The sequence below is a fragment of the Fringilla coelebs genome, assembly GCF_963513975.1.
Source record: "Fringilla coelebs genome assembly, chromosome: 1".
Lineage (NCBI taxonomy): Eukaryota > Metazoa > Chordata > Aves > Passeriformes > Fringillidae > Fringilla > Fringilla coelebs.
In genome coordinates, this window is record NC_140028.1 from 33,944,267 (window position 1) to 33,970,416 (window position 26,150).

At 39.6% G+C, this 26,150-nt stretch overlaps 1 protein-coding gene across 7 annotated transcripts in view; it reads left to right on the forward strand.

Moving 5' to 3' along the window:
• The window catches only part of EYA1 (EYA transcriptional coactivator and phosphatase 1), a gene marked incomplete at its 5' end in the record, with an annotated part of 143,717 nt that overhangs the window by 72,885 nt on the left and 44,682 nt on the right, over positions 1-26,150 (forward strand). For 3 of the 7 annotated variants that reach the window (XM_084202614.1, XM_084202615.1, XM_084202620.1), the window contains 6 exons: positions 2,058-2,138; positions 3,982-4,051; positions 4,458-4,603; positions 8,655-8,796; positions 15,353-15,431; positions 15,844-16,030. In XM_084202614.1, coding sequence (XP_084058740.1) covers positions 2,058-2,138; positions 3,982-4,051; positions 4,458-4,603; positions 8,655-8,796; positions 15,353-15,431; positions 15,844-16,030 — 705 coding nt within the window. The remainder of the gene's footprint in view (positions 1-2,057; positions 2,139-3,981; positions 4,052-4,457; positions 4,604-8,654; positions 8,797-15,352; positions 15,432-15,843; positions 16,031-26,150) is intronic. The other 4 variants (XM_084202618.1, XM_084202616.1, XM_084202619.1 and 1 more) reach the window with 2 other exon arrangements.

Here is a 26,150-nt window from a genome sequence, read left to right on the forward strand (position 1 = left end):
AGGATGCAGTTGGTCTTTCTGGGCTGGAAATGGACATTTCCAGCTCTCACCTAACTTCTCATCCTCCAGAAATCCCAAGTCTTTTTCAGAAGGAAGGGGGTGGTAGCTGCATTTTGTCTAGAACAACTGGCAGTATACTTCTCTATACTGTGTGAGGCAGTTCAGTGCCTCAGACTGCTAATTTGCAGCGATCCAAAAAATGAAGAATATGGAATATTGTTTCTCCAATAGAGAAGAGGAAGAGTTTGGAGAAAGCACATACTGAAAAATTCCACCCTTTACTCCAGGTTAGGTTGATCTATCTTATCTTCCTCTATTTTCCCCCATCACAGATACCAGCTATAGAGGAAGGCATCTTTCATTGCTATTTCCAAAGTACAATTGCATTATGGAAATTAGGTTCAGAAGACTTGGAAATTCTGGGAAAACTTGGAGTAGTCTATGAGAGAAGTATGAGTCTGACACTTTTAAGAAAAGGCAGAAGATAATGTAGATTCTATAATTTTTCATATCTAGGTTGACAAACTATAGAACATGCTTTAAAAGTCTGTTTCTGAAAAACTGCTTGTGATAGACAATCTGCAATAAATATTTCATTGTATCTGTGTTTTTAAGAAATACCTTTGTATTAGAGTTATGGTTCAAATCATGAGTGCACTTTTGGAGTGAACCTCGTGGTTCTTACCACAGTAATTCCCCTTAGGGTGTCTCTTGGACTTCACTTGCTTCAAAAAAAACTGCTTTGCAGAAGTGCAGCTCATGTTCTCAAGCTGAATAGCCACTCTCAAAAATGCCCAGCCTCTGGACACTGGGCCCTCTGCCCCATCATTTCACTTCATGAAACTTTCCTAAATGGACTGCATAGCTTGTTAATGCAGACACAGCAGAGTTTTGTGTGCAGCTGAGCACTGACCTCCCAAGTTAGCAGGCGGAAATCCTGCAGGAGAGTCAAAAGAAAATACTGGACGATTAGTAAAATCTTGAGAGATTTCTTGCAAATCCCATGGAGGAGGCTTGGTGAAGGAAATCAAACATGCAGAAACAAGAATGTGGGCTGGTAATGAAAGGAAAGGTCTTCTGTGAGAAGAGGGAAGTCCCTCCTCCTCACCCTTTGCAAACTTGGTACCAAAGGTTTCTGCTAGTGGTGGCTGTAATTCCTGAACACACATGTATATATGAACTGTGTAGGGAGCAGCTATTGGTGCCTGTTTTGCATCCATGCCAAGTCTGCCCCATCCTTGCTCTTTGGATCAGGATGCTGTCTTGATCTTAATATTACAGACTTTGGACTGGACTGACAGAAGAGGGAAATTGTTCATTTACTTGAGGTTTTATTAAAAGTCATTAATTGATTGTTGATTATGAATCAGCATGAGCCAGGCAATAATCTTTTGGTCTCTTTATTTTTTACTGTCTGATAGTTGTGTTGTGGGTGCGGAGGGATAAAATGTAAAAGCTTCTTTGAAGTATTTGAAGTATATGTCCTCTTTTTTTATTCAGAATTGTTGAGTATAAAGTTGGTTTTCATTTTGAGAGGAGAAATCCACCACAAGAAAAGTGTTTTACTTCATCACAAATCCTTAATTTTCCTCTGAAAAATTATTTAATTGGAAGCAAAATTTGAACAGCCCTCAGCAAAAAACCATTTAAAATTTTTTTTCTCTTTTGTCTCATTCAATTTGCTGTCTTTCAAGCCTGTAAATGCTGTGTGACCTGATCTAAATGTGGATCCTTATTGTTGGGTCTGTAGGATTAAGAGGAATCAGGACAGGTGCAGAGAGTTGCATGGGGACTTCTGGTTTGTTACAGTGGCTTTTATTCCTTGGGGACAGGAATAACCCTGTTGATCATCTAATGTGTAAATAAATCATAGCTGCCAGTATTTTGCACTGTGTGTATACACAAATACATAAAATACAAAATATTGATAGCCATGATTTAGAACTTTTTTTGGCAGATTTTTGCTTTATTGAGTTTGTGTTTGTAGTGAGTGTGTGTGCATGCGCCTGCAAGAATATTAGAAGCATATAGAATATCTTCTGTTTATATTTCTATAGTTAAAACAGAACCAATGAACAGCAGTGAGATCGCTACTACTACTACCACAGACGGGTCTTTAGACAATTTCTCAGGATCAGGTAAGGAGCAAACAAAAGTTTTAAGCTCAGCATTTATTCTTTTCTTATCCTATGTGATCTAAACCTGTGCACTTCTCTTAAAAAGCCTTTTGTATTTTCTATCTTATGCCTCTTTCTGTTCATTTTAGTCTAAGTCAACAGGAGTTTTCCCCAAGTGAGGAGCATTACAGTATCAGGCTTATTAATGTCCATTGGTGTCTTCAGTGGGAGTCTCACTGGGGAGTTTTCTGGCCCAGAGTAGTTGCTTTTTGTTTTCTGTGAGTAAACATACATGCCTCTGGTGGTTTTTATTCTAATTGAGGGGTAGGTCTTCCTCACTTATTGTAATTTATTATTACCAAAGTATTCACTCTTTTGCCAGGCTTCTTTTCTTAGCTTCTGACATACAGGATGCAAACACTGTGAGAACAACCTAAGGTGTTTGCTCAGTTTTGCACACCTGTGGACTAACTGTGGAATTTCTAGCACATTGGTTTTATGGTGCAAATCAAATCAGTAAAGGATCTAATATTATATTGTGGGATTACATTTCAGTAGTAGCAAAATTTGACGTCTCACAACCAGTCAGACACCTGGTAGCCAGCCCTTTCCTGGTCATGTCACAGCCTCCGTTTTCTGTAAAGGCTGATGAGTTTGAAAGCATCAAGCCTGAAAGCCCAAACAAAGGCTTCTAAGGTATTTTGATTCTCTCAAAGAAGAAAATACAGTGTGTACCTAATTGTAGCTACATACATCTGTGGTGATCTGAGTAAAGGTTGGAGTGTAGCACTTGGCATGACTGCAGCCTCACAGGCCACAGAAAAGAAAAATTATTGGATGTAGAAGGCAAAGAATGGGGCTCTCTGCTCCCCTCCCAGAGTGTAAAGATGATGGATTTTCCCTGTAGCTGGCCAGGAAGGGGGTAGCTGGTGAGGGGTAATTATGTGTGCCTTGTTTATTTCCAAGCACTTAGCAATAAGGCCTGTTGTTTCTCGGGCTGTCTGATCTTACAGTAGTCTCATAACCTGCTGCTGACCCTTTCCTGGCAAAGGCTCCCAAGCCCACCTTGGGACCGAGAGAAGAAGTGACACCCAGACAGTAACCAGAGAGGGAAGGGCTCCCAGAAATATCGTCCTGAGCAGAGGAGGCCAGCAGAGCTGCCCTGCTCTGAGCAGCACCCAGAGATGCTGACAGAAGGGAGCGGTGCTGGGGGAGGCTCCGTGTCAGCGGTGCTGCTGGGGCTGCTCGCAGTGCAGCCTCCTCCGCTCACCTGTTTCACTGACAGCATCTGTGACATCCTTCTGCAACACTGATTTCTCTAAGGCTGAAAGCATTTTAGACAGCAGATAAGGTGGAAGAAAATAGAGGTAATAAGGTAATACATAGTCTGTATTAGGAATTTTTTTTCTTTTTAAAAGTGGCGCGTGCTCTGAAGCGGGCCATGTGTTTTCAATCGAGGCACGCATAAAGCTCCTTCATAAAATGTAGGTCTTAAAAATTCTAAAAGTTAATAAAATGTTGCACTTGAGATATCAACAATCCTTTGAAAATATGAAGGGAAATGTTTCCATTAGGAAATAGGTTGTTTGCATTGAAAATGTTGCCTGTGTGCAACCAAAGAATAAACTGTGGCTCAGGAATTGTACAAAGGGGCAATTTAGTATTTGAGATTTGCAATCAAGATTTTAATGTTAAGCATTCCTGTATAGTTCCTCATAAAATATTAGTTTCTATCTAAGGTATCAATGATATTTGAATTTAATTAAAATCTTGGTAATACTCTGAAATTCTATTAGGAAAAATAATATTTATCTTTGGTGTGTGTATTTACACTTCTGTATGCTTTCTTTTCTCCTTGGTGCAGCAATTGGAAGCAGTGGTTTCAGCCCAAGACAAACACACCAGTTCTCCCCACCACAGATTTACCCTTCCAAGTATGATATCTTTTTAAAATAATAATAGTAGTAGTAATAATAATAACTGGAATAGGCAGATTTTAACCTCATTTAAAATAATAATTGAGTCCATCTGTTAAGCCATAATTTGAACTGCAGCAGCTTCTAGGGAAATTTTGTTTTTAAATGCTAAAAATGTATTTGAAAAATATTTGTAAAGTTCATATTTCACTTATTCTTTTATTATTGATTTCTTATTGTTGCTTTATTATTATATTATTCGTATTATTTCTTTATTATTTTGTCTCTTAAAGTTTCCATTGTCTAGCACAGCCTATGATTATGTGTTAATGAAGCAGCAGGATTATAATAAGGCTAAAAATAAGTATGTGCATGTCTGTCTAATGCAGTGTCTGTCCTATTTTCTGTCCCTTGTAATCAATAGCAGACCCTACCCACATATCCTGCCTACCCCGTCCTCACAAACGATGGCTGCCTATGGGCAGACCCAGTTCCCAGCGGGAATGCAGCAAGCTACAGCCTATGCCACTTACCCCCAGCCCGGCCAGCCCTACGGAATCCCCTCCTATGGTAAGAAATCCCGGCCGTGCTCTTTTATTCCTCAGGTAAATGTGCTTTAGGTCAAGCCTCGTGACCCTTAGGTTAGTGCTTAGTGGGACAGAACTTGAGCATTTCTTGTGGAAGACTGTTAGTTTTCTCACCTTGGAATGAGTGATGTTTAATTTATCTATTAAAGAGCCAAAAAGGTAGTCAAGAAAATAAACCCCATTTTGGGGTCAGGAGGAGAGGTTCATGATTAGCTTTCTGTTGGTGACATCAAAAATACAGCAGGGAAATGGGAAAAGAGATCTCAGGGTTTGCAGGACACAGCCCCAGCCCCTGGTGGCTTGCTCAGGGCTCTGCTCCCCAGCAGTGCATGAGGTTACATTGGGATGTAAAAGTCTGAATTTCAGCTGGTACAGATTACTCGAACCCAGATGGATCTGCAAGGCTGTGCTGATTTTCAGCAGGCAAAAAAACTGATTCAAATATGCCTCCATCAAAAAAAATCTCATTTTCCAATGTTTTAAAACTCCCTGGAGGTGAAAATTGAGGTAAATTGCCACTAAAGCTCTGTCTGCCTGATGAAGGAGATAGTACTAAGTAGCAAATATTTCCCAAAAAATTTAATTTAAAAACAAGCTGCCATGGGTGAGACCATTTTCCTGCCAGACTGTCTGCTGGCAGACCACATAGCAGTGCAGCAGCAAGGATGCATTATTAGAAAATAGGTCTTATATTCCTCTGGGGTAATGTATTAAAAATATACAATCCACATGCTTTGAGCAGTATATTTTGTAAAAATATGTTCAGATAATGTAAGTTTTATACCAAAAGGACAGAACTTGCTATATAAGCTGTTCACTTTAAAAGTATTAAAAGTTTTAAGTGCAAAACTGGTGAATATCTCATCTTGAAGTCTGCAAGTTGAAAATCCACTGGATCTCAAGTGTATCCTATAGCAGATTATAGTGAACACTAGGCAAAAGAAATACAGTGTTTCCCCCTTACTTTAAAATAGGTTTCTAAGAATAAATTGGATGTTTCTGTTTCAGTTTCAGTTCGAATGCACATATTTTAAACTTACACTGTGAGATGGGGAGTCTTGGACACACACACACACACACACACAAGAGCTCCTGTTGCTGATGAGAGCTTGTCTGCTTGTCTGCTAACTCCATCTGGTCAGGGGGGATGATAACAGACAGCCCTTTTCCCCACCCTGCTTTTGTTGACCTGTTTCTCCTGTGGACACCTCATGTTCATACTTGGCTGACTGCTAGGCTTGAGCGGCCCAAAGTGTGACTTTTTTGTTTTCTGCTTGGTTCTTCTGGATTAAATCCTGACCTCACTGAAGTCAATTCTAAAATTCCCACTGACTTCAGCCAGGCCTTGATTTCACTCCTTGAGTTTAGCTGTCTCACTGTCGTCGGAGCTGTAATTGAGAGTTGCTTTACTTGGCAACTGCTTGTGGGGGTTAACGTGCTTGCCTGCTCTTTTGTTTTGGTTTGGTTTTTTGCCTAGTCCATCCCCCATGCCTAGGACTTCAGATAAATTTGCAGTGTTTTACATTGCAGAGCTTACTTTTGACCACTGAAATCCTCAGCTCCTGAGCCAGGAGAATTTTTATGTGCTTTGTTCTTTTCAGACTTGTGCCTTGTGGCTGGTGCTAAGATGCTCCTTGCTGGTGTACTTTATAGGAGTAATATTTAAAAGCAAATAACTATTAAAAAGTTTTAGGTCTTAACATATGTTTTTTGCTCATTTAAGGCATGCCATATAATCTGTGCTCCCAAATGAAATTGGGGAGCATTAGGACACTCATTTGCAATAAGCAAGAGCTGAAGCCTTGCTTAGAGCCAAAATTGTACTCTTTGATCCTCAGTTTAGACCCCATGTACCCCCTGTCTTGCCTTTCTTTCATCCAGGGAGAAATCTTACAGCAGTGTAAAGGGAGAAGACTTATGTCTCTGTGAAAGGAAAAAACTGAGTTGAGGCCTCTTTTTTTTTGTTTCTTTACTCTGAGTGTACTGAAAGAAAGAGTATTTGTGAGTTCCTGTATCAGCCTGCCTCAGGTTTTCTCTCTAGAGCAGAGTTTGGGAAGGTGCTCAGCTGTACCTCTAGCCTCTTCATTTTCCCAGTTCCCCACCTCCACAGCCATGCAGCAGGAAGGGGGGTGGAGGGGATTGCCATTGACAGCTGCTGCCCTGGGGCTCCTGGCTCTGCTTCATCTGCAAAGCCCCTGAGGAGGCTGGAGAATTTCCTGAAGCTCTTTCCTCCTGCCCGCTCCAGCACCAGCATCTAGCAAAGGCTTTGCTTACCCGCTTCTTTACCTTCCAGATCCTGGCAGTCCTCTTGTGTCACTGTCCCTCCCCACTTCCTTGACTTCATTAGACTTGGGAGAAGGGAGCACCGAGGTTTGATGAGTGAAGGCTTTGGGGATGAGAGCAAGTGTGAGAGTAAGTCCCAGGAGATGAAAGGCTCTTCATAGCGTGGAGGTTTGCAAAAGGGCATGTCAGTGCCAAGCTGTCTTCACTCGAGTGGCATCCTCCTACTGCTGCTTTTGATCATCTCCTGCTCCATCTGAGATGGAGAGTTGGATCAGGCCGCTAAGGGAAATTTAGACTAGAAATTTAATGCTTGATTTAGTTAAACTTTCTCTAAGCCATATTTAATCAGCATTTCAGAAGTCCTTAAACAGCCAACAAATAGGGGTTGTTGATACCAAACCATCCACAGCAGGAGCTTCCCCTTGGAAATGAGGTGTCGAGATTTGTCATTCGAACTGCTTAATTGTAACATGAAACAGAAGAATCAAGTAAGCATCAGGGAAAAACAAGCAAACAGGTTTAGCTTGGCAGTTAGGAGGTCTGGCAGAAGGAATTGAGGTTAATTAATGACAACAGTTAAAAAATAATTACTTAGATGGTAGAAAATATGCTGCCATTTGTACATAGGGTGGTACTGAAGTTTTGCCAACACAGTAATTTCTGAGCCCGCTCCTACCTTGAAACATTTTTGAATATTGTCTAAAGAAAAATCCAACCAGGAAATGAACTTAGATTAACAGTAATTTTCAAAGGAATGTTACTAATTCACACTTAGTTAATTCAGCTCAAATATTGTTGATTTCTGGACAATGAGTTATCACTGAATGCCACAGTGAAACCTAAGAATATTGTATCGCTTCTCCATTACTTTGGCTATAATTATTTTTAAATGGTAGTTCATGTTGGGACACCTTTTAATTAAGACTAAGAGACAGAGGCTGAATTGTGTGCATTTCCTCAGTATTTTGCCTGCTGATATTTGCTTGCTCATTGCCTTACAAATTGAGGGAAGAATCACTGAAACTGGGCAGCAAGTCATTCACTGATCAAACTTTGGATTATTTTATAACTAAATTTAGAAGTGAGAGAGTAATGTGGTGTGTAATGGATTTCTCTGCCAGTGCAGATTAATGACTCCGCTATGTTTTTCCCAGTTCAGGAGATTGCTTCAGGAATAGTTCCTGTCTCTTAGGTGCTTATTTGTTAAGAATTAAATTAATGTTTAATTACCTTTGAAAAATCATCATTGCACTTAATACTGCTAGTTTTCTTTATCCACTTCTAATTCTTAAAAAAACCATTCTTGGAGCTGTGTGATTTTCATGTAGGAATAATATACAATGCAATTTTCATTTATGTCATTAATGGGTAGATGGCAGGATATCTTGGCGATGCTATGCTTCATTAAATTCATATAAAGTTGCTAATCTAGCTCTGTGTAATGTCGTGAATAGATGGAAAAGTTTGCCTCTGGCAGGAAAGGAAAAAAGGAATAATGCAACTTCCTGTTCATGTATAAATTTCTTTTGCAGTTATTGGAAACACAGTTTTGAATTTAACCTCTCCCTGGTGAACTTCAGTTTTCAGTGTGCTCTTAGACTGCCCTTACCATATTAATTTGTGCATGCTCTCAATATCTGTTCTCTCAGGCAATAGTAGGTGTATGTTAAGATGGCTGTTAATTAAGTGATTTTATTTTCCATCCCTGTTTGAATATGAACAAATAGATTTGCTGTCACTAACTGATTTAGGTGCATTGTGGGCAGGCATCAAGACAGAAGGTGGATTGGCACAGTCACAGTCACCTGGACAAACAGGATTTCTGAGCTACGGTGCCAGCTTTAGCACACCTCAGCCTGGACAGGCTCCCTATAGCTACCAGATGCAAGGTCTGTATCTGTATAAACAGATATTACTATTAATTTGATGTTGTTAATTCTGTGTTGGGGTTTTTCCCTCCATATTTTGTTATATTCCTGGAAAAAAAAAATAAAAAGAATGTTTGCTTGAGCTCTTAACTCTGATTTTATTGCAGTTGTTGATGAAATGATGATTGCCTTTGTTGAGAGAGCAACAGGCCAGCTCTCGGCAGTTTAGAGGACCCCTTCCTTCATTAAATTTTAAATAGTGAAATATTTTAGTGCTGTTACAGTAAAAAAATGTATCTCCGAATAGCAATAGTTTAGCAAATTGTGAATGAGACAAAGCTAGTCCTGTAAAACGTGACAGGATTATGAATTTAGGAAGTGCCAAATATAATTTGACACCTGAGCATGTTCGAGGAGAGAGAAAAAGATAAAAATACCTACTGCAGCTGTGGAGGTAGCTAAGTAATGATTGAAGTCTGTTTCTTTGAAGTCTATTTAAAAGCTGTAAGTCTTTGTATGTGCAGGCTGTTATTATCAATTATATTTTGTAGCTGTACTTGCCTGTTTAGTTTACTTAATGTCTTTCCACCTTGTTCTCCCAATTCCTTTTCCCTCTCCTGTATTGAGAAGTCACTGGGTGTGCCTGGTTCTGGACGGTTCACCACTTAACAGATATTTTAAAAAAATCTTTGTTTACCCAAAATAGTTAATTTGGGATGTCTGCTGCAGGCCTTTTCACCCCTGGAATTGGCAGTAGATATTAGTGTGTTGCAGATTTTGGAATTGTTGAAATAAGTCATCAGTCACAGAAATGGACCACATTTTTTTAGAAGTTTAGCACCTTTGTATATTATCAAGCTCTGTCTAAACTGTGTGCCACCAAGTAAACACTCCATGAAATGCCTTGAGGCAGAAGTGCTTTCAGAGACTAAGTGAATAAGATATTGCTTTTGTTCCACAGCTTTAAGGATGTATTGATCCTGTATTTTGCTCAGACACAAGAGACATGTTTTTTGTTGCATTTTTTAAAATCTCCTTTTGAACTGTGTGTTGAGTAGTTCCATAGGGCAGAAGTGACCATCTGACATCTCCAATATTGCTGATTTATAGTGTGCTCTGACAAGCAAAAGGAACAGGACCACAGTAGCACATGGATTTTAATCTACATGTTGAATAGTGATGATCTTCTCCTTCTCATGAGAGTAAATATAACCAAACAAGGTTACTGGTTTTGCTTTCTGCAGACAGCTACACAAAAGAACTCAAACAAACACACCTCCACACCCACCTCCACACCCACCTTTCCCCCTCCAAAAATCCTACCTCTCTGTAGGAGAAAGCTCAAAATGCTTGCCAGCAGCAGCTAAAATGAATTTCTGAATCAACATTTCGGCTTTTAAGGAACTGATAATTCACAGTTGCTAGGAAATAGTGTGATTGAAAAATCATGTCTGGGCTGCCTATAATTTCTATTGCAGTAGTGCCTTCATGCCACGGTCATATACTGGGATCCTGTTGTGTTAACTTCTACAGGCAAATAAAAATATAGTCCATAGAAGTTGGTGGCTAAAATTAAACACACAGACTAGAAGAGCCTAATGAAACAATAAAGCTGATGCTGTTTATGTATAATAAACAATTGGCACCCCATACTGGCTATCTAACAGCTCTAAAGGTGTTTTTTGAAAGATCTTGAGCAGAGGGATGTCAATAAAAAGGGAGGACAGGGAAATAGTTTTGCAGATGTCTATGGGAAACTCATTCAACAGAGGGAGGGAAGAGGGAGCAGCAAAGGATAATGGAGACAGTGCTTGGAAAATTTTAAGTGAAAGCTGTAAGTAATGTGAATGCTGGCGTCAGTAGCACAAAGCTGGGACTCCGTCAATAGACTGCAAAGAGTCTGGCATAAAGAGTACTGCTTTTTTTTTCTTTGCTATATGCAAAATTTGTATAAGATCAGAATTTTCAAGCTCAGCAAAGGGTGACAGTTGTCAAGAGATGGAACAGGAACATCTTGGAAAGCATTTCATCTGTGTACTTTGAGAGGCAAGGATCTTAAAATATTCTGCACAAAGAAATATGTTAAAGATGACCCAGTTGGGAAGCTCTAATAGGAAAGGGATCAGAAACATTGATTTAATGATGTAATTGTCTGCAGGGCTTAGTGGGGAGAGGGGTCTTACTCTGGGTTGTGCTCTAGCTGTGCTGTGCTTGGGCTGAGAGCTACCCACCTGTGGAAGTCAATGGATCACTGACAGTCTGGCTTGGGCAGAAGAACCACAGGTCAGACTTGGAGCATCCCCGTGGTGTGTATGTCCTTTCTGTCGTGCTCATAAACAGCACAATGTGTGGGTGAGGGAAGGACTGGTCTTCTACAGAAACCTTAGAGACCATAAGATTGGAAATAAGGAGAATATTTCAAATGAAAGGACTGGAGGAGTTGTTAGTTGCTAAGTAGAAAAGAATCACATTTCTGAATAGGTCTTGCAGTTAAATGTTGAACAATATATGTTTGTACTACACATGAGAATATATGTCTTTGTAGTATTTTCATTAAGTAAACTTGTGTATTTGAAACAACTCTAAATTGACTTAATTCTTCCTTTTGATTGAGCAGCTGTTGAAAGTAAACAGGAACATTTGTTTCTCTTTCCTGATTTAATTTTGGTAGGAGAACCTATTCATAATTTCAACTATTATTTAAGGACAAAATTGATTCTCATGACAGAAGACGGGGTTACTGCTGCTGTTGTTTGTACAGAAACCTCCAGAGAGGAAAATGAGTTTATTCTCCCTTTTCCCTCTAGCAGTATATGGGCAGGCTGCAGCCCCAGCCTTGTCATAGCCTGCAATAGCTTTCTTCATCTCCTGCGTGCAGCTGCTGAGCTGCTAAATGGAGATAATGGATCCCACAACCTACTCTGCAACCCAGCGTTACATGACAGCGGCCCGGGGCCCTGCCGGCATTCCTGCCTGCGGCAAAGGGGATTTCCTAGCGGCCTTGCAGTTGTCCTGCTCGTGTTCCCTGACTGGGGTTACCTCGTGCTCCAAAGCTTTGGAGTTAATTCTGGTTCCTCTCCCTGGGATGGATGTCTCCCTGCGATGGAGAGACGCTGCCTCGCGGTGCGTGTGCAGCCAATTAGACCCAGCGCTTTTCCTGACCCTGCTAAAATTACAGCGTCATTAGTCACCGAACAATAGTGGGGGGAGAGGCTGCCAGCTTATGAAAATTGTAAGGAGAATTGCTGCCTGTGACTCTTTGCTAAGTTTATTCTGGTAATTGGATTTTTGTTTGTAACAAATTTATAATCTCAGTTAGGGAGTGTGCATAGGGGAGAGGGTGAGAAGAGGACTCGGGCAGTTCTGCGACCCATCTCCCCACTGCCCTCTCCCCCCCTCCCCCTTGCTTTATTTAACGAGTGTGTTCCTTAAGCTGTTTTTCATATAAGTTGCTTCATAGATGTTGAAAGACCACTTACATGACTAATGGCTGTGGGAATGGGCCGTTGTTCCTATATTGGCAGATTTATAAGGATTGCACAGTGAGGATAAATGGAGTGGAGAAGGGCTGGGGGAAACAGCAAGGAAAGAACTCCGTTTGCAAATGTCCTATTTGGGTCTCCTTTGATTGTGATAAAAATCATGGCTTGTACCCTTCACCCGAGTACCCTACCACTGGAAGGGTGCTAGACCTGCGATGAGCACTGGCGTTGTTTTAGTTACCGAGGCTGTGATGATAGAGAAAAACTATCCCATTGGTTTGGGAATTCAACCGTAAAAAAGTAAACGTTAAGGTATTTGGTTATTATTATACAGTATAAAAATATTGTGCTGGATGGCTAAGCAGTTACTAGGACAACAAGGGGGAGTTTGCCAAGGATTTTTAAACACTGTAAGCAAACGGAAGAAACCTTGAGCTTAAATAGCCCATCTGGCCGTTTAAGGCTTTCCCAAGAGAGCTGCGCTAAACTTCTGCCGCATACATTGTACCCTGATGATAGACATAGCCCATGGCAAGGAGACTGAGCTAGGAAAGCAAATGGGCTTCTGTGGCCAATACACGGGGGAGGACCTTATCCCGTGCCTGCGGCGGCGCAGGGCGCGCCCCGCACCTGGAGCGCGCCCTACTCCCAGCAGGGTCCGGCCGCCTTCCGATGCTGACTGGGATTCCCAGCTTTAATGTGGGTCAGAGCTCTTTGCAAAATAGACCTTTGACCTGCAATTTACAGCTTTTATCACATTTTAAAGCTATGTAGCCAGTCAGCTTAGGGCAGTAAATCTTGCCTGTTTTGTAGTGATTCTTATTTTTGTGTTTGTTCAGCTAAGGCAGGATAGCGGCTCTATGCCATGTTATGGCTGAATATTTAAAAAACAATTTGCAAAATCAGGAGTGTTTTAAAAACAACTTCAGGCCTGTAGTTCTGGGTGGCCCACAGAGCTGTTTCTGAGAAACCTGCTTCGTGTTTGTTACGGTCTAGGAGACCCTTACCCCTCCTCCATAGAAGCCAGTGCTGACCATGAGATGAAAGAGAGATCTGCATGTTAGTGTGTGTGTGTGTCTTTGTCTAAAAGGGAAGAGATGCTGGCTGGCATGTAATTACTTTTCTCATTTGCTCTTGCAAATTATTTTCCAAACTTTCTGAGAAAGATAATATATTCCTCAAACAAAGTCTGGTTTTTTTCCTACTTATTACTATGAGAGGCCTTTTATATCTTTTTAGAATGACTCAAACTGTGTGCCTTTAAAACTTGGGTTTGAATGTATTACTGCATCTTCAAAAAACCCTATAAAAATAAGAAGAGACACAGTGATTTATATTTTTCCAGCCAGAGCACTATTAGAAATAAAATATTATTTCGAATTGCAATTTAAAATATTTTTCAGCTGCATTTTTGGCTTTCGTGTTTGTCACAATAAAAAAAATAACATCTGTTTTCCAATTTTAAATTAAATTTAAAACAACATGTTTTTCTCATTAGTACTGTTTATCTGTACTATCTGCTAAACTTGGATGTCAACTCTTCTGCTGAAATAATCTGATTTTAGTTCACAGGATTAGTAGCATCTATCAACAATCAGAGATTTTCCACTAGTAGAAGATAGAAGATAAATGTTTATAGTAATTTCATACATTAAGTTTAAGCTTCATCCTTTACTCCCACTGCTGTTGAACTTCTCATCTACTTCTTTGAGACTTCACTTGTATGTGATTTTAGTAACTTTTGCAGTCAACTTTTGCATTTAAACATTTTTCCTTCTGACTTCTCATAGCTATGACACCTATTGGTTTGGGTTTTTTTTGTTTAAGAAAAGTAAAGAGCTCACAAATGTCCTTCAGGGGTTGTAGTAAGTATGGACCCCTGCCTGCATTCTGTTCTCTTTGGAGATGCAAGAAATGTCACTTCTCCCAATGAGTAACCTCTTTTTGGGTTTGTTTATTAATTGAGTTGTGTTGGGTACATCAGAGGATTGGTGTATCTGTGTGCCTGACTCCCTGTTGATTTTCATCCCTCCTTGCCTCCTCTGCTCACCTGCAAGTTTTACTCCCAAGGTCTCTGTACTATCTTTGCACTGAGGCAGATTTTGGTGGTGAGGGAGGCTGTAAACAACCTGTGCACTTTAATAACCTGTGCTGACTAGTGCTCTCCTGCTGGATGAGTTCAATAGGTTGCCTCATTACAGACTTTGTGGTGGCTTATGGAGCTTCACCCTGTGCATCCATATGTCTCAGCTGGTGGCTGTGTCACTCCTGGGTTACAGCCAGCGAGGGCAAGACAGCTGAAAGGGGGTTGCTGCCCTTTTAGTGGAGCAGCTTCTCAGGTTGGGTATTAAACGAGAGCCCCATCTGTCTATTTTTGGTGGCTCATGAAAGCTGGAGGAGGGAGATGAAGGCAGTAATTCAGTCTCTGGGCTAAATTCCATCTTGGGTCTCGCTTTTCAGAGTGGTACTTTTTTTTCTCTTGTGTCATGCCCAGTACACTCTGTCAAAAGAGGAAAGGTTTGCAGCCCAAGGCTGTCACTGATCGATTAGCGAGTCCTAATGGCTTTGCAGTGGGACTGAGCTGTTTGGAGCAGAGAGATGTGCCTTTTGCTGTTCCTGTGAGGGGCTGAGGCTCGGGGAGAGAAGAGGATGCAGTTCTCAAAGGTGGCAGGAGAAACAGAGCCACCAGGATTCATGAGGGGAGGTGGTGTCTCTCGGGACAAGGCTTGCCCTTACTGTTCAACAAAAAAAAAAAAAAGAAAAAAGAAAAAAAAAAGAAGTAGAGAAACCCTCATTACTTCCACAGTGCTGGGTGTTACTCATAGGGGTGCAATAACTGAATTTTCAATCAGACCTGAGGTGGGTCCAAAATTCCAGTCTAAATTTCAAGGGGATTTTTTTATTGTAATAATGAAACACAGAGTGTAAGAACTATGAATTATCACTTTCTATGTATTAACAAGTTATAGAGCTGAACCAGTCAACATCTGGGAAATATTACAAATATGCCATAATGTTATGATATAATTGTGTGAGAGAAGTTATTTTCCAATACTTTGTTTTAGTAATTCACATAATTTTTCCTTTCATTTCAGGCAGCAGTTTTACAACATCATCAGGAATATATGCAGGAAATAATTCACTCACAAATTCTACTGGATTTAATAGTTCACAGCAGGTAAATTTGTAAATAGGAGTTCAGCAAACTTTGGCAAACTTAGAATTCCCATCCGCTGAAAAAATGTAGCTCTTAAATAGTTTGTTGAAAGAAATTGTCATCTTTCAAGTTAAACTAAAGTTTATAAATGTTTTTCTTCAATCTGTCATCTTAGAGCTAATTGTCAGAGGTTGATGTTCTTATTCCCACATCTTCAGCAGTGTGTCTAATAAACTGCTTGTATGAGAAGACATACTAAATTAAGTGCAATTTAGATTTCGTTTTACTGCCTCACAGTTTTAGGTCCTACAGCATCCAGTCCAGGAAGCATACGTGCTCAAAGTCTGACATGTGTTTGTGGTTATATTTTGGAATTTATACTGAAAAGTAGCAAAACTTTGATGGACTACTCAGCTGCTTTTTTGTCTTGCAGGAATATCCCTCTTATCCCAGCTTTGGCCAGGGCCAATATGCACAGTATTATAATAGCTCACCATACCCTTCACATTACATGACAAACAGCAACACCAGCCCTACGACACCCTCCACAAATGCAACATACCAGCTCCAAGAACCACCATCTGGCATCACCAGCCAAGCAGTTACAGATCCTGCAGCAGGTAATTACATGGATTTTATGGTCCCTGTGAGGCACGTTTTTGTAAGTTGAAAGGGGATTGAATTGGATTTTTTTTTTGCGTAGCTGTTGATTTTTTTTATTATTATTTCTTAATCCTGAGCCTGTGGCATATCTTGGACAGATTTTAACAGAAAATAGAGCAAAGAAAAAAGAGGATTGATAACAGTTTTAAAGGTTATCTGGAATACAAGTTGTTTGTATTTATTTGTAAAGTGTGTTAAAAATTGCAGGGTATGGATAAGTCTTTACAGTAAACAAGAACCTTGTGCTTTTAAGCTCTGTATTCATTAAGATAAACCCCTTTGATTTTTCTTAAATAAAACTGAAATCAAGAGGCCATCAAACCATAACCCAACTGTCTACTTGAAAGAGAGCTTTTGAGTTCTTTATTTCAGAGGACATAATAATGCTTGCAATGGAGAGTTGAAATTGCACAAGTGTTTCCATTTTAAGAAAAGATTTTCAGTAGCTTATTCTTTTTCCCAGTCATTTTACCTTTCTTGGTGGAATTTGGCAGTCCTTTACTAGTTGAGATACTTTTTGAACATTTATGCCAAACTGCTCCAGCTGTTTTTGGAAATGAGTGGTGAAAAATGCTCTTCTCATTATTCAAAAAAATGTTAAAATCCATCTTTTTAACAGATCAAGCATGTCAGTCATTAGTAGATGGCAGAAGTATGAAGTCCAAGGTTGCAGATGTGTTTCTTAGTAATGCAGGAAGAAGCAGCTATGATTTGGCAGTGGTATCAGGTGGTTTTGTTTCAGACTTCTTTGGGATGAGGTTGGTTTTGGTTCCCTTGAAGCACTTGATGAGACTGATCTTCTATGTGCAATGCTAAATTTTACTATAATTTGCTAGGCCTCTGTTGCTTTTCTGCATGAGTGCACCTGAAGAAAACGTTGTGCAGTGTTGTCTTTTTTGAGTGCTGCTGCAAGTAGGGAAGAAAATACAGCTGGTGTGTACATTTATATATACACGAGGTCATGAGTGTGCACTGTATTTGAGAAAGGAATCTTTCTAAATATATGAGTGCTTATTGGGGTCTCTGGCATTTAGATATGGATGCATATTGATGTCTGCATAATTATCCTGCTTTTCACTTTTTAAAAATTTTTTGTTTTCTTGTGATACTAAAATTGAATTCATTGTATCATCTGTGTCTTGATCTTTTTCAAAATCTTTGCATGCATTTTTCTAATTGATCTTTACTATAACATTTACTTCCTAAAAGCTAAAGTAAATGTGCCAATGAAGAGAGGAGGTATATTTTTCCCAAGCTCAAACTTAGTGACTTAAAGACTGTCCTCCTATTTAAATAGTTTTCTGTGCTCTATAAGTATGAACAGAACTTCTCTCAGTTCCTTTTTAAGAAGTCTTTCATTTCTCCCTCACATCTTCCATATTCTTATTATGACAGTTTTGTCTAAAAATTTGAGAGAATTTGGTGAGCTTTCTCGTGGATGAGTTCTGCACCAAATCCTTCTTCTAATTTCTTATTTCATGTATTGAAAGCTGTACATCCATGGATGCCCTACCACTGCTTGCTTAGTCCCTTCTCAGATGCGTGCACACCTCCTCTGGCATTGCTGGGACTTCCATTTCTTTTCCCAAGACATTAACATTACTGATTAAACAGTTCTGAAAGTGTTCCTTCCAGCAGTTTGCAAATAACAGCTCTTAATGTAGCTATGGGGTTATCATGGGCTGGCTGCCTCTAGCAGAGGCAGAAGCACATTTAGGAAAGCACCTGCTGTGGACCACTCTGTTAGAAGGAACTGATGAAAGTCATCTCCATCCATGTGGTTGCAATCAGCAGAAGGTATAGGGCCAAATTTCTCCATTTTTCTTTATGCAGTTTTTTTCTTTATGCAGTTAGGTTAGGATCAAGTTTTCTTTATGCAGTTTTTTTCTTTATGCAGTTAGGTTAGGATCTAAGCCCATTTAGGCTCCTTCTGTATTGCCTGGAGAGAGATGAACACTTCTAATTAGAGTTCAGTTTAACAACGGTCTTATTCCTGAGATGCCAAGGCCTCTCCAGTGGTATGAAAGCAGTTTAAAGTGGCTGACATACCAGTGCTGGCTTCCTAAGGAGAAATTAGCCAAGAATCTTCTGCTGCCTCACCTTCAATGCTGGTAGAAAGGAAGGAAGGAACCATCAGTGAATCCAATGCTGTGCTTGCCATTTCTCCTTGGACATTGTAAATGGTTGTACTCTTTCTTGCTGAGGTTTATTGCTAACCCTCAGTTGAGCTCATGCACAGTCTGCTTGGAGGACAAAGCAAGGCTGGCTCAAAGAAAAGAGGGATCAACATGTAGGAAGGGAATGCTGGTGAAGTGGGGACAAGTGGAAGGCATATTTAACAGAAGGAAATTCATAGCTGAGTCAAAAACACAGAACAAAAGAGCAAATTAAACAAATTTTTGTTTCAATTAGTAAAAATTCTGTGGGCTGTTTTGCCACATCTGCTCAAGTTAGGCTGCTGATTCTTCACCACAACTGGAATGCTTCATAGGAGGGGTGGTGGGGAGCAGTGCAGAGCCATCACATTTAGTAGGATGGGCTCCAGCTGCTGAATTGCAGCTGTCTATCCTTAGACATCTTCTATATTTAAAAAAAAAATGTAATCCATGTGGTTATGAACTATGCCAGGACAAGCACAGAACAGCCTTCAGACTTTACAGAGGCACCAGAATAATTTGACAGACATAGGTGGTTTCTATGAATTTGGGCCAATAAGTGAAACAGAAGAAACAGAAGAGTCTGGTAAGAAAAACGTGAGAGGGGGGAAAGTAATTATGTGCTCCTGTGACATTTTTAGTAGAGTTTGGCTGACTCAGAAATCTCAGATAATTTCACTTCAAATATGTTTAATTCCATGTCCAAATATAAAATAATCCTTTTATGATTTTCCTCAGTTACTAGTTAAATTTGAAAGTTTTTGCCATGCAATCCAGAACATGCAGGAATTCTTGCAGAAAAACCTGGGATTTTCCATGCTCAGTGTTTCTTCTTTCTCTTTGCTTTCAGGATTTGAAACTTTCTTGTACCACAGTCAGGATAAAATCATTCATTCCCCAGATGTTTATAGTCTTTGTATCCATAAATCAGATATAGAAATTAATGTTATTTTCTTGTGAACAAAAGCCTGTATTTTTCTTAGTTATGTAATCAGAAAGTTGCTAATTTTTTGTCTAAGCTGTAGTACCTAAGACAAGTAATGAGAATTAAAATTATGAAATACAAGTAGATAAATGAGCAAATATTTGTTCTCCCAATATTTAAATTCATTGAAATAGGTTGAGAGTGAACAACAGTATTTCTTCATGTTTCATGTAGGTAAGATGTGTAGCTCTTTGCTGCAGGAGGTTGTGGATGCAAAAGGTTTATGCCAGTTCCAGCATAACTTTGACAAGCTCAAATATTAAATTTACAGAGACAACAAGAAATTCTTGATGCACCAGATCACTGGAGAGTAGGGATGAATTAGTGCTGAGTGTATGTCTGTTCTTTTTATGCTTTCTTACTTAGTTTCCAGCTGTTTGCCCATGTTGAAGCTTACCCTGGAGAGATGGAGTTATGCCCCCATCCACTCTGCCTACCTGATGCTCAAAAATTCTTAGTTTAACTTTCATAACATTATTTCTAGGAGTTAATATAGAAAAAACCTACCTATTCTAAAGCCATAATAGTTTTCTCTTGCAATATTTCAGCTCCATCATCACAAATGGTAATAAAAAGTTCTTGATTTGTGCAATTTTTTTTTCATTCAGTCAGGAAGGCTGAATTTGTCCTTCTATTTCATATGATGATGTATTTATAATTTATTAAACAGTGTTTCTCACAAGAGAGACTTGCATTGTTCCTGAGATTCAATCTCTTTCATTTTTCTTGGTTTCTGTAATAAGTGTGTTTAATATATTACTGGAAGGTTTGGGGTTTTTTTTATATTACTCACATACTTCACAATGCAGATTAAAAACCTCACAAGGGCTGTGCTAGCCAGCAAAACTTGGTCTCAGACATGGGCCACTATTTTGCTATTAAAGATTAAACTTCTTTTTCCTTGAGTACTATATCATCTTTAGTATTACAAAAGGGAAAACCACTTTTACAGTTTCTTCTTATCGTGTTTCATAACAATAAATTGGAGACAGAAAAGTGAAAGAGGGTAAATAATTTATATAGATAACTTTTCTTTCCTATATGGAAAGAAAAGCAGCTATATTTGCAGTACACTTCTGGTGTTCCAATGTTTGTTGTTTTTCATAAATATAAATGAAGAGTAAATCTAGAGGATATATTATACAAAGAAGGAAAATCACAGAAAATTCTGTCAAAACAGAAATTAAATTGGATACAGTGGTGAATGGCAAAGTGCAGTACTGGTTTTGCTTTTCTCATAATGTTTATTCTCCTGGGATGCTTATCTTTGGTTTTGCTGGGATTAAAAGTAACAATGATTTCAAATTGTTTGAAAACTGAACTAATGAGTCAAGAAGAAATAAGTAGCAAGGATACAGGTACTACTGGCCCATTATGGATTGCCTCATGTTTTTTCTTCAATAAAGAATGCTGAAGAACAAAAATCTGGACCACTCTCAGCTGTGGTCATATATAGTTTATAAATACTGCTATATATGATATTTTGTCATTATTTTAAATATGCAATCCTAAATCAAAACCTCAACCAGGCCTTGAAATAAATAGTCATTTTTGCCACTATTTTTAACTGTCTGTTGAGAGTTTCTGTCAAGTTTATAATAGCATGCTCTTAATTCTCAATATACAAACATTAAATTTGTTTTTCAAGTGAAGATTTTGACATTTTGTCAAAACAGCACTAGAGATATACTTCTGTGATCCTGACAGCAGGCATTATTGCATTTCTTGCAATATTTACTTTGTGCTTTTACTTGCTGCTAATACAGTACTATTTTTTTATAGGCAAGTAAAAAAAGAACATCAACAAATAGTCTTGATTCTGCTGCATTGTTTAATCCTGGTCCAGTTGTACGCAAGTAGAAGTTTGTATAGGTGCTCATGGAATTTGTGTTTAGTTTTATTTATGCAAAGGGAAACTTTAATTATGCAAAAGTAAGAAAATCATAGTGGGAGACTGACATATTCAAATTACTTGAATCTTGTATTTTTATTCTGGTACACAGGAGTTGAAATTACCCTGTCAAAATGAAGTATAAGATTTAAGGGGAAGCCATTAATCTGGGCACAATCTAAATGGAAAATTTTTTGTACATAGCTACTTGTAGAGACATTTGACTGTACTAAGTACCCTGGACCCACCTCATCCATGTAATTTACATTGTGGCATGAGACATGATTACTTTGATAATGTGTGTTTACTCTTTTTTGCATAACCTTTCAGCGTAGTAGGGAAAAAGTCTGATAAAATTTGCAATGCCTTTGTCAGCAGCAAAAGCTCTACCCACACACACACCAGCTGGATTTACCTAGAGACACACTTGATTTTGGGATTTCTGGCATAGCCAGTTTGCCCCAGATTTGTCACTGAACACTATTGCTGTCCATCTGAATCAACAGTAAGAAAGTGCAGCAATTACTGTGGGGGGATTTTCATAACAAACAGAAACAAATTACAGAATATGCTGCTGCAAATGCTGTCTCTGCAGCTGTACTGTCTGTTCATAAATAATCAAAGTGGTTTAATTTTTGAGATGATGGAAAATTGTCCTGTGTGACAAAACCATCAACACTACTCAGAGTGATGTATAAAGGGAAGTATAAGCTGATGAAATCTTATGTCAAGTTGCAGTGTCACGGTGCCTTGAAGCATAGAGGAAAGTCTGATGTAGTTCATGTATTCTGGTTAGGGCAGAATGTAAACATATTTCATTCCTCACAGTTCTGTTTTTGTCAGGCTTGATGTCACTGTATGCTACAGGGGTTGCTACCAGGTCAGAAACAGGGGAGTGCCAGGCACACCTGGAAAACAAGATATTTACAGAATCTGGGCTTAAAATGGGTTTTTTTCTGACTGACTGTAGAAGTCAAGAGTGGGTCTTTTACACTTATCCAAGGCTCAGAAAAAGGCGAAGCAGAAGTAAGCTATAACATTTAGTGTCTGCCTGGAGCAAAGTACAGAGAGTTGCTATAGCAGGGAGATCTAAAATGATGTGAATGTCCATGGATGCAGAAGAGTAACTGTTGCTACAGTTGCTATTAATACAAATTTGTATTAACTGTTGCTATTAATACAAATTTGTGAAGGCATTGCAACACAGAGCCACTCTGCTGGCAGTCTGGACTGATGGATGCAGCAGGCTGTACCCTGCCTGCTGCAGGGGCCAACAGCAGCACCTCAGGAGCATCAAGGACAGCCTAGGCTTGTGTAAGATTCGCCCTGAGCGCTTTTCCAGATCCCAGGTATTTTTGTCTCAGGGGATTTCCAGACCTGCTGTTGTTTGTGTGTTTAGGGTGTGCCTGCATTAGCATTTTAATTTTGAGTTGGGTCTTTTTTGGTGTGAAGCTTTGGCTCAGCAGAGCAGTCCTAGGGCACCCAAGTGGAGTCCTTTCAGTCAAAGCTAACCTGGAAGGTGCCCTCCAGAACAGCTCCTGATTGCTCCAGCCCCTTCTGAGGGTGCCCAGGGGATTGGATCAGAATGCACTTGCACTGAAATAACCCCTCAGACACAGCCAGCAGAGCTGATGTCGGCGCTGTCACTCGCCTGATCCCACAGATCCCACTTGCTGATGTGGGGCAGCTGTAGCACCCCTGAATGCTTCACTTCCAGGGATGTCTTCAGGCTCCTTCTGAACCCACAGGAGATTCTGAGAGGCTGGCATGGGGTTTTTTGGGAAAATGTGTACAGATCTCGTAGCTTTTATCTGAACTCCTTGTGTTTAACCAGGCTGCTGCCAGCTCCCTTTGGTGATCTTGCTTTTGTGCTGGACAGGCAATGGATCTGATCCTCACCCTCTGCTCTGCTCATGATTAGGTGGAGGCCACTTGCTTGGGTTTGTGATGCTCAAGGACAGGATAAAATTGGATTCAGTGCTTTAGAAAAATCATCATTTCACTTGGCTAGTATTAAAGTGTATCTGGTACCATGAAGTCAGCTGAAGTTGAACAAATTAACCTTGTCTTAGCAATGATTATACAGTGATGAGTATAGTGATAACATGATTTGTGGCTATGTAAATTGACTTCAGCAAGTCTTTTGATGCCCCTGGCAGTTAAATCTTTTCACTAAATAATTTTAAAACCAAGCTAGGCTAAGGCAGTTTGGCAGGAATTACAGCAGAAGGATAAAAAGCTGTTTAGGAAATCATGTCCAGAGAGAAGTCAGTGAGAGCTCAGTGTTAAAACAGAGGGATGGCTGCAGCAGCATTCCTCAGTGTCTGCCTTGGGCCTAGCACCAGACCACATTTTCATTAATCATGATGTGACGGAACAGAATGTGTTTGCCTATTAAATATGTAGATGACACCACGCTGAGAGGGGCTGCGAGGCCTTTGGAGACAGGATGAGAACTCAAAAAATGGAGATGTGATCTGAATAGGAGCAGGTGTGAGGTATACATTTAGGCAGCAATGATGAACTGCACAAATGTGGGACAGGGAATGTTGGCAGCTCCTTCCAGGCTCTACCTTTCCCTGCAGAGCCCTCTCAGTACTCCAGATATTAGTGGCACACAGAGTGCCCTCAGCCTCTGTTGTTTTTCTTTCTCCAGAATTTGTCAGGGCTGGGCTTGTCGAGGCTCAGGTGGACACTGAATTCTTTAACTGGGTTTCCTTATGAGGCCCTGAGAGTGACCATGGGACACTGAGCTGGTGACACAGCCATGTGCACAGAGGCTTCCCTTCACGTACATGGAAAAAGTTTCCTGCACACAATGTCACGTTTTCCCCCACTGGTGACTGCTGTCTGTCACACTGTTTGTAACACTGATCTCCTCAGCAGGCTCAGAAGTTGCAGGTATTTGCAATTCTGCTTGCTCAGTCATGTGCAAGGCTTGGCCAAGTCTTCAAGAAACAAGCAGTTCAATGTCCCTTCTTCCTCAGAGGATGATCTAGGAATGTCCAACCTCGTATTTATGGAAATAATGTAGAAAATGCAAATTTTTTCTGGCCAATTGGTGTCCAGGGGAGGGTAGCCTTCAAAACATCCAGGAAGTCAAGCTTTGGGTGATTTTGCTTTGCATTATTTTGTCCAGTTTGGTGAGACCATAGAGAATAAGAATCAGAGCCTAGCGAAGAAGATTGACAGGGAAGGGTTAATCTAACAGCAAAGGGGATCTGTGAAAAGTCTTATAATGCATGCAGATACAGTGAGGGGAATAATTTTTCCCCCACTTTCACAGATTAAAGTTCTACTCTTGTAATGAATGCTGAAGTTGTATGTTCTGATGATGCAGCTGTCCAGGCAGCAGAGATTTCCTGGAGAGGTCCATAAGATCGGGACAGACAAATCTTTCTTGGGAATGATGGAAGTACAGCAGTCCCAAGAAGGGGTCCTGAGGCAGGGCTGGGAGTCTCTCTGTCAGGTGACAGTCTGGTGCATCCAGACAGATTTACCTGTGAAGAGGAAATGGAAATGAGCCTCCACCCAAGCTTGCAGCCCTGTGATTAAAATTTTGAATGAAGTATTCAGAAGTGAAAATGTTGCAAAGATGGAGAGCTCGATGCCTCTTACAGACAGATTTTCTTCCCTGCCCCCACCATGCTCTGCTCTGTGTCCTCACCCGTTTAGGTTTCCTTGTTTGTTTATTTGTCATGGAGTAGTGTTTATACTCTTTCCATCTCACCTGTTCCCTACTTATTTTAGTATTACTCCAGCAAGTTTAATACTTGAAACTTTCAGGCATAGCTCGTCTGTAAAAAAAAATTCTAAAGCTGGGAGCTAGAGCCAAACTTCTAAAAACAGTGTCAGAGACCAAAAGCAGCTGAAATTTAAATTAGTCAATAAAAACATGCAATTTTTCATTACATCTAAGTTTTGAAGTACATATTTAGAACATCATATCACCAGTACAACTGTTGAAGAAATGTTTATTTTATGGGGGTTTAGTATAGGTCAAATGTTTTCAGAAGATTCTCTGCTTAACTTTGAGTTACATCTTAACTCCTGCTTTGTTTGATGTAGTCTGAAATATTTAGGTAAATATATAAGGTGAAATGTGTAAGCTATGCTAATTCTCAATAAGTATAGATTTGAAGGCTGAGCATGAGAATTTCAAGACCTTTTCCTTTCATTCAGCACAAGTAACTGTTATTATTTAGAGCAATTGTGCATATGTGGTGTTACACAGATGTCCAGAGTCTCCTCCTTAATTTAACCTTTGACCTCGACAGGATGTTTTCCTAGGAGAGAAAATCCCTTGTGTGAGAAGTGTACCTGGCTGTTCCAGCTGGAATGCTGTGGTCTAGGCAGATTCAAACGAAAAATTTGTATCTACTGAACTCTAAAGAGTAGTTAATATCAACTGAGCAGTAAAATTGAGAAACATGAAAATTGCAGCTGCCTTCACTAAAGTAGTGTTTTTAGGAAAAACAAAAGACATGGTGACCATCAAAATAAAAGTATTCCTGAAATTCAGACTATGAAAGGAAGTTTTCAAAAGAGAATTTAAAATGTGTTGTTCCATTTCTAAGGACTATGGTACTGCTAATTAAATTAATGGGAAGGAAAACTGATGCTCAGTGTACTCTTTGTTAATGTACAAGCATTCACTATGATAGAGTCTATGGATGTTAAAAGTAGCAAAATATCTTCAGACTTGCATGTTTTCAGAAAAACCCTGCTGTTCTTAACTACATGAATCAGTATTCTTTTTGCACCTGTTCAAAACCAGTAAATATTCTTATAAATAAATGTTGCTGGACCATAATAATTAGCATGCAATACTGTTGTATTGCATACTAATTATTATGGTCCATCCAGCAACTTTTATAGATGTATCCTGTCTTGAAGGTACTCATTGGAAGTGTTTAGTGCTGATTAGGCCTTTGAAAAGTACTAGAAATATCATCTTCATAGTTGATGCATATTTAACACTTATTAATTTAAATTACCATAGGAAAATAAATATTCTGGTTGATATAAATATTGATGCTATATCT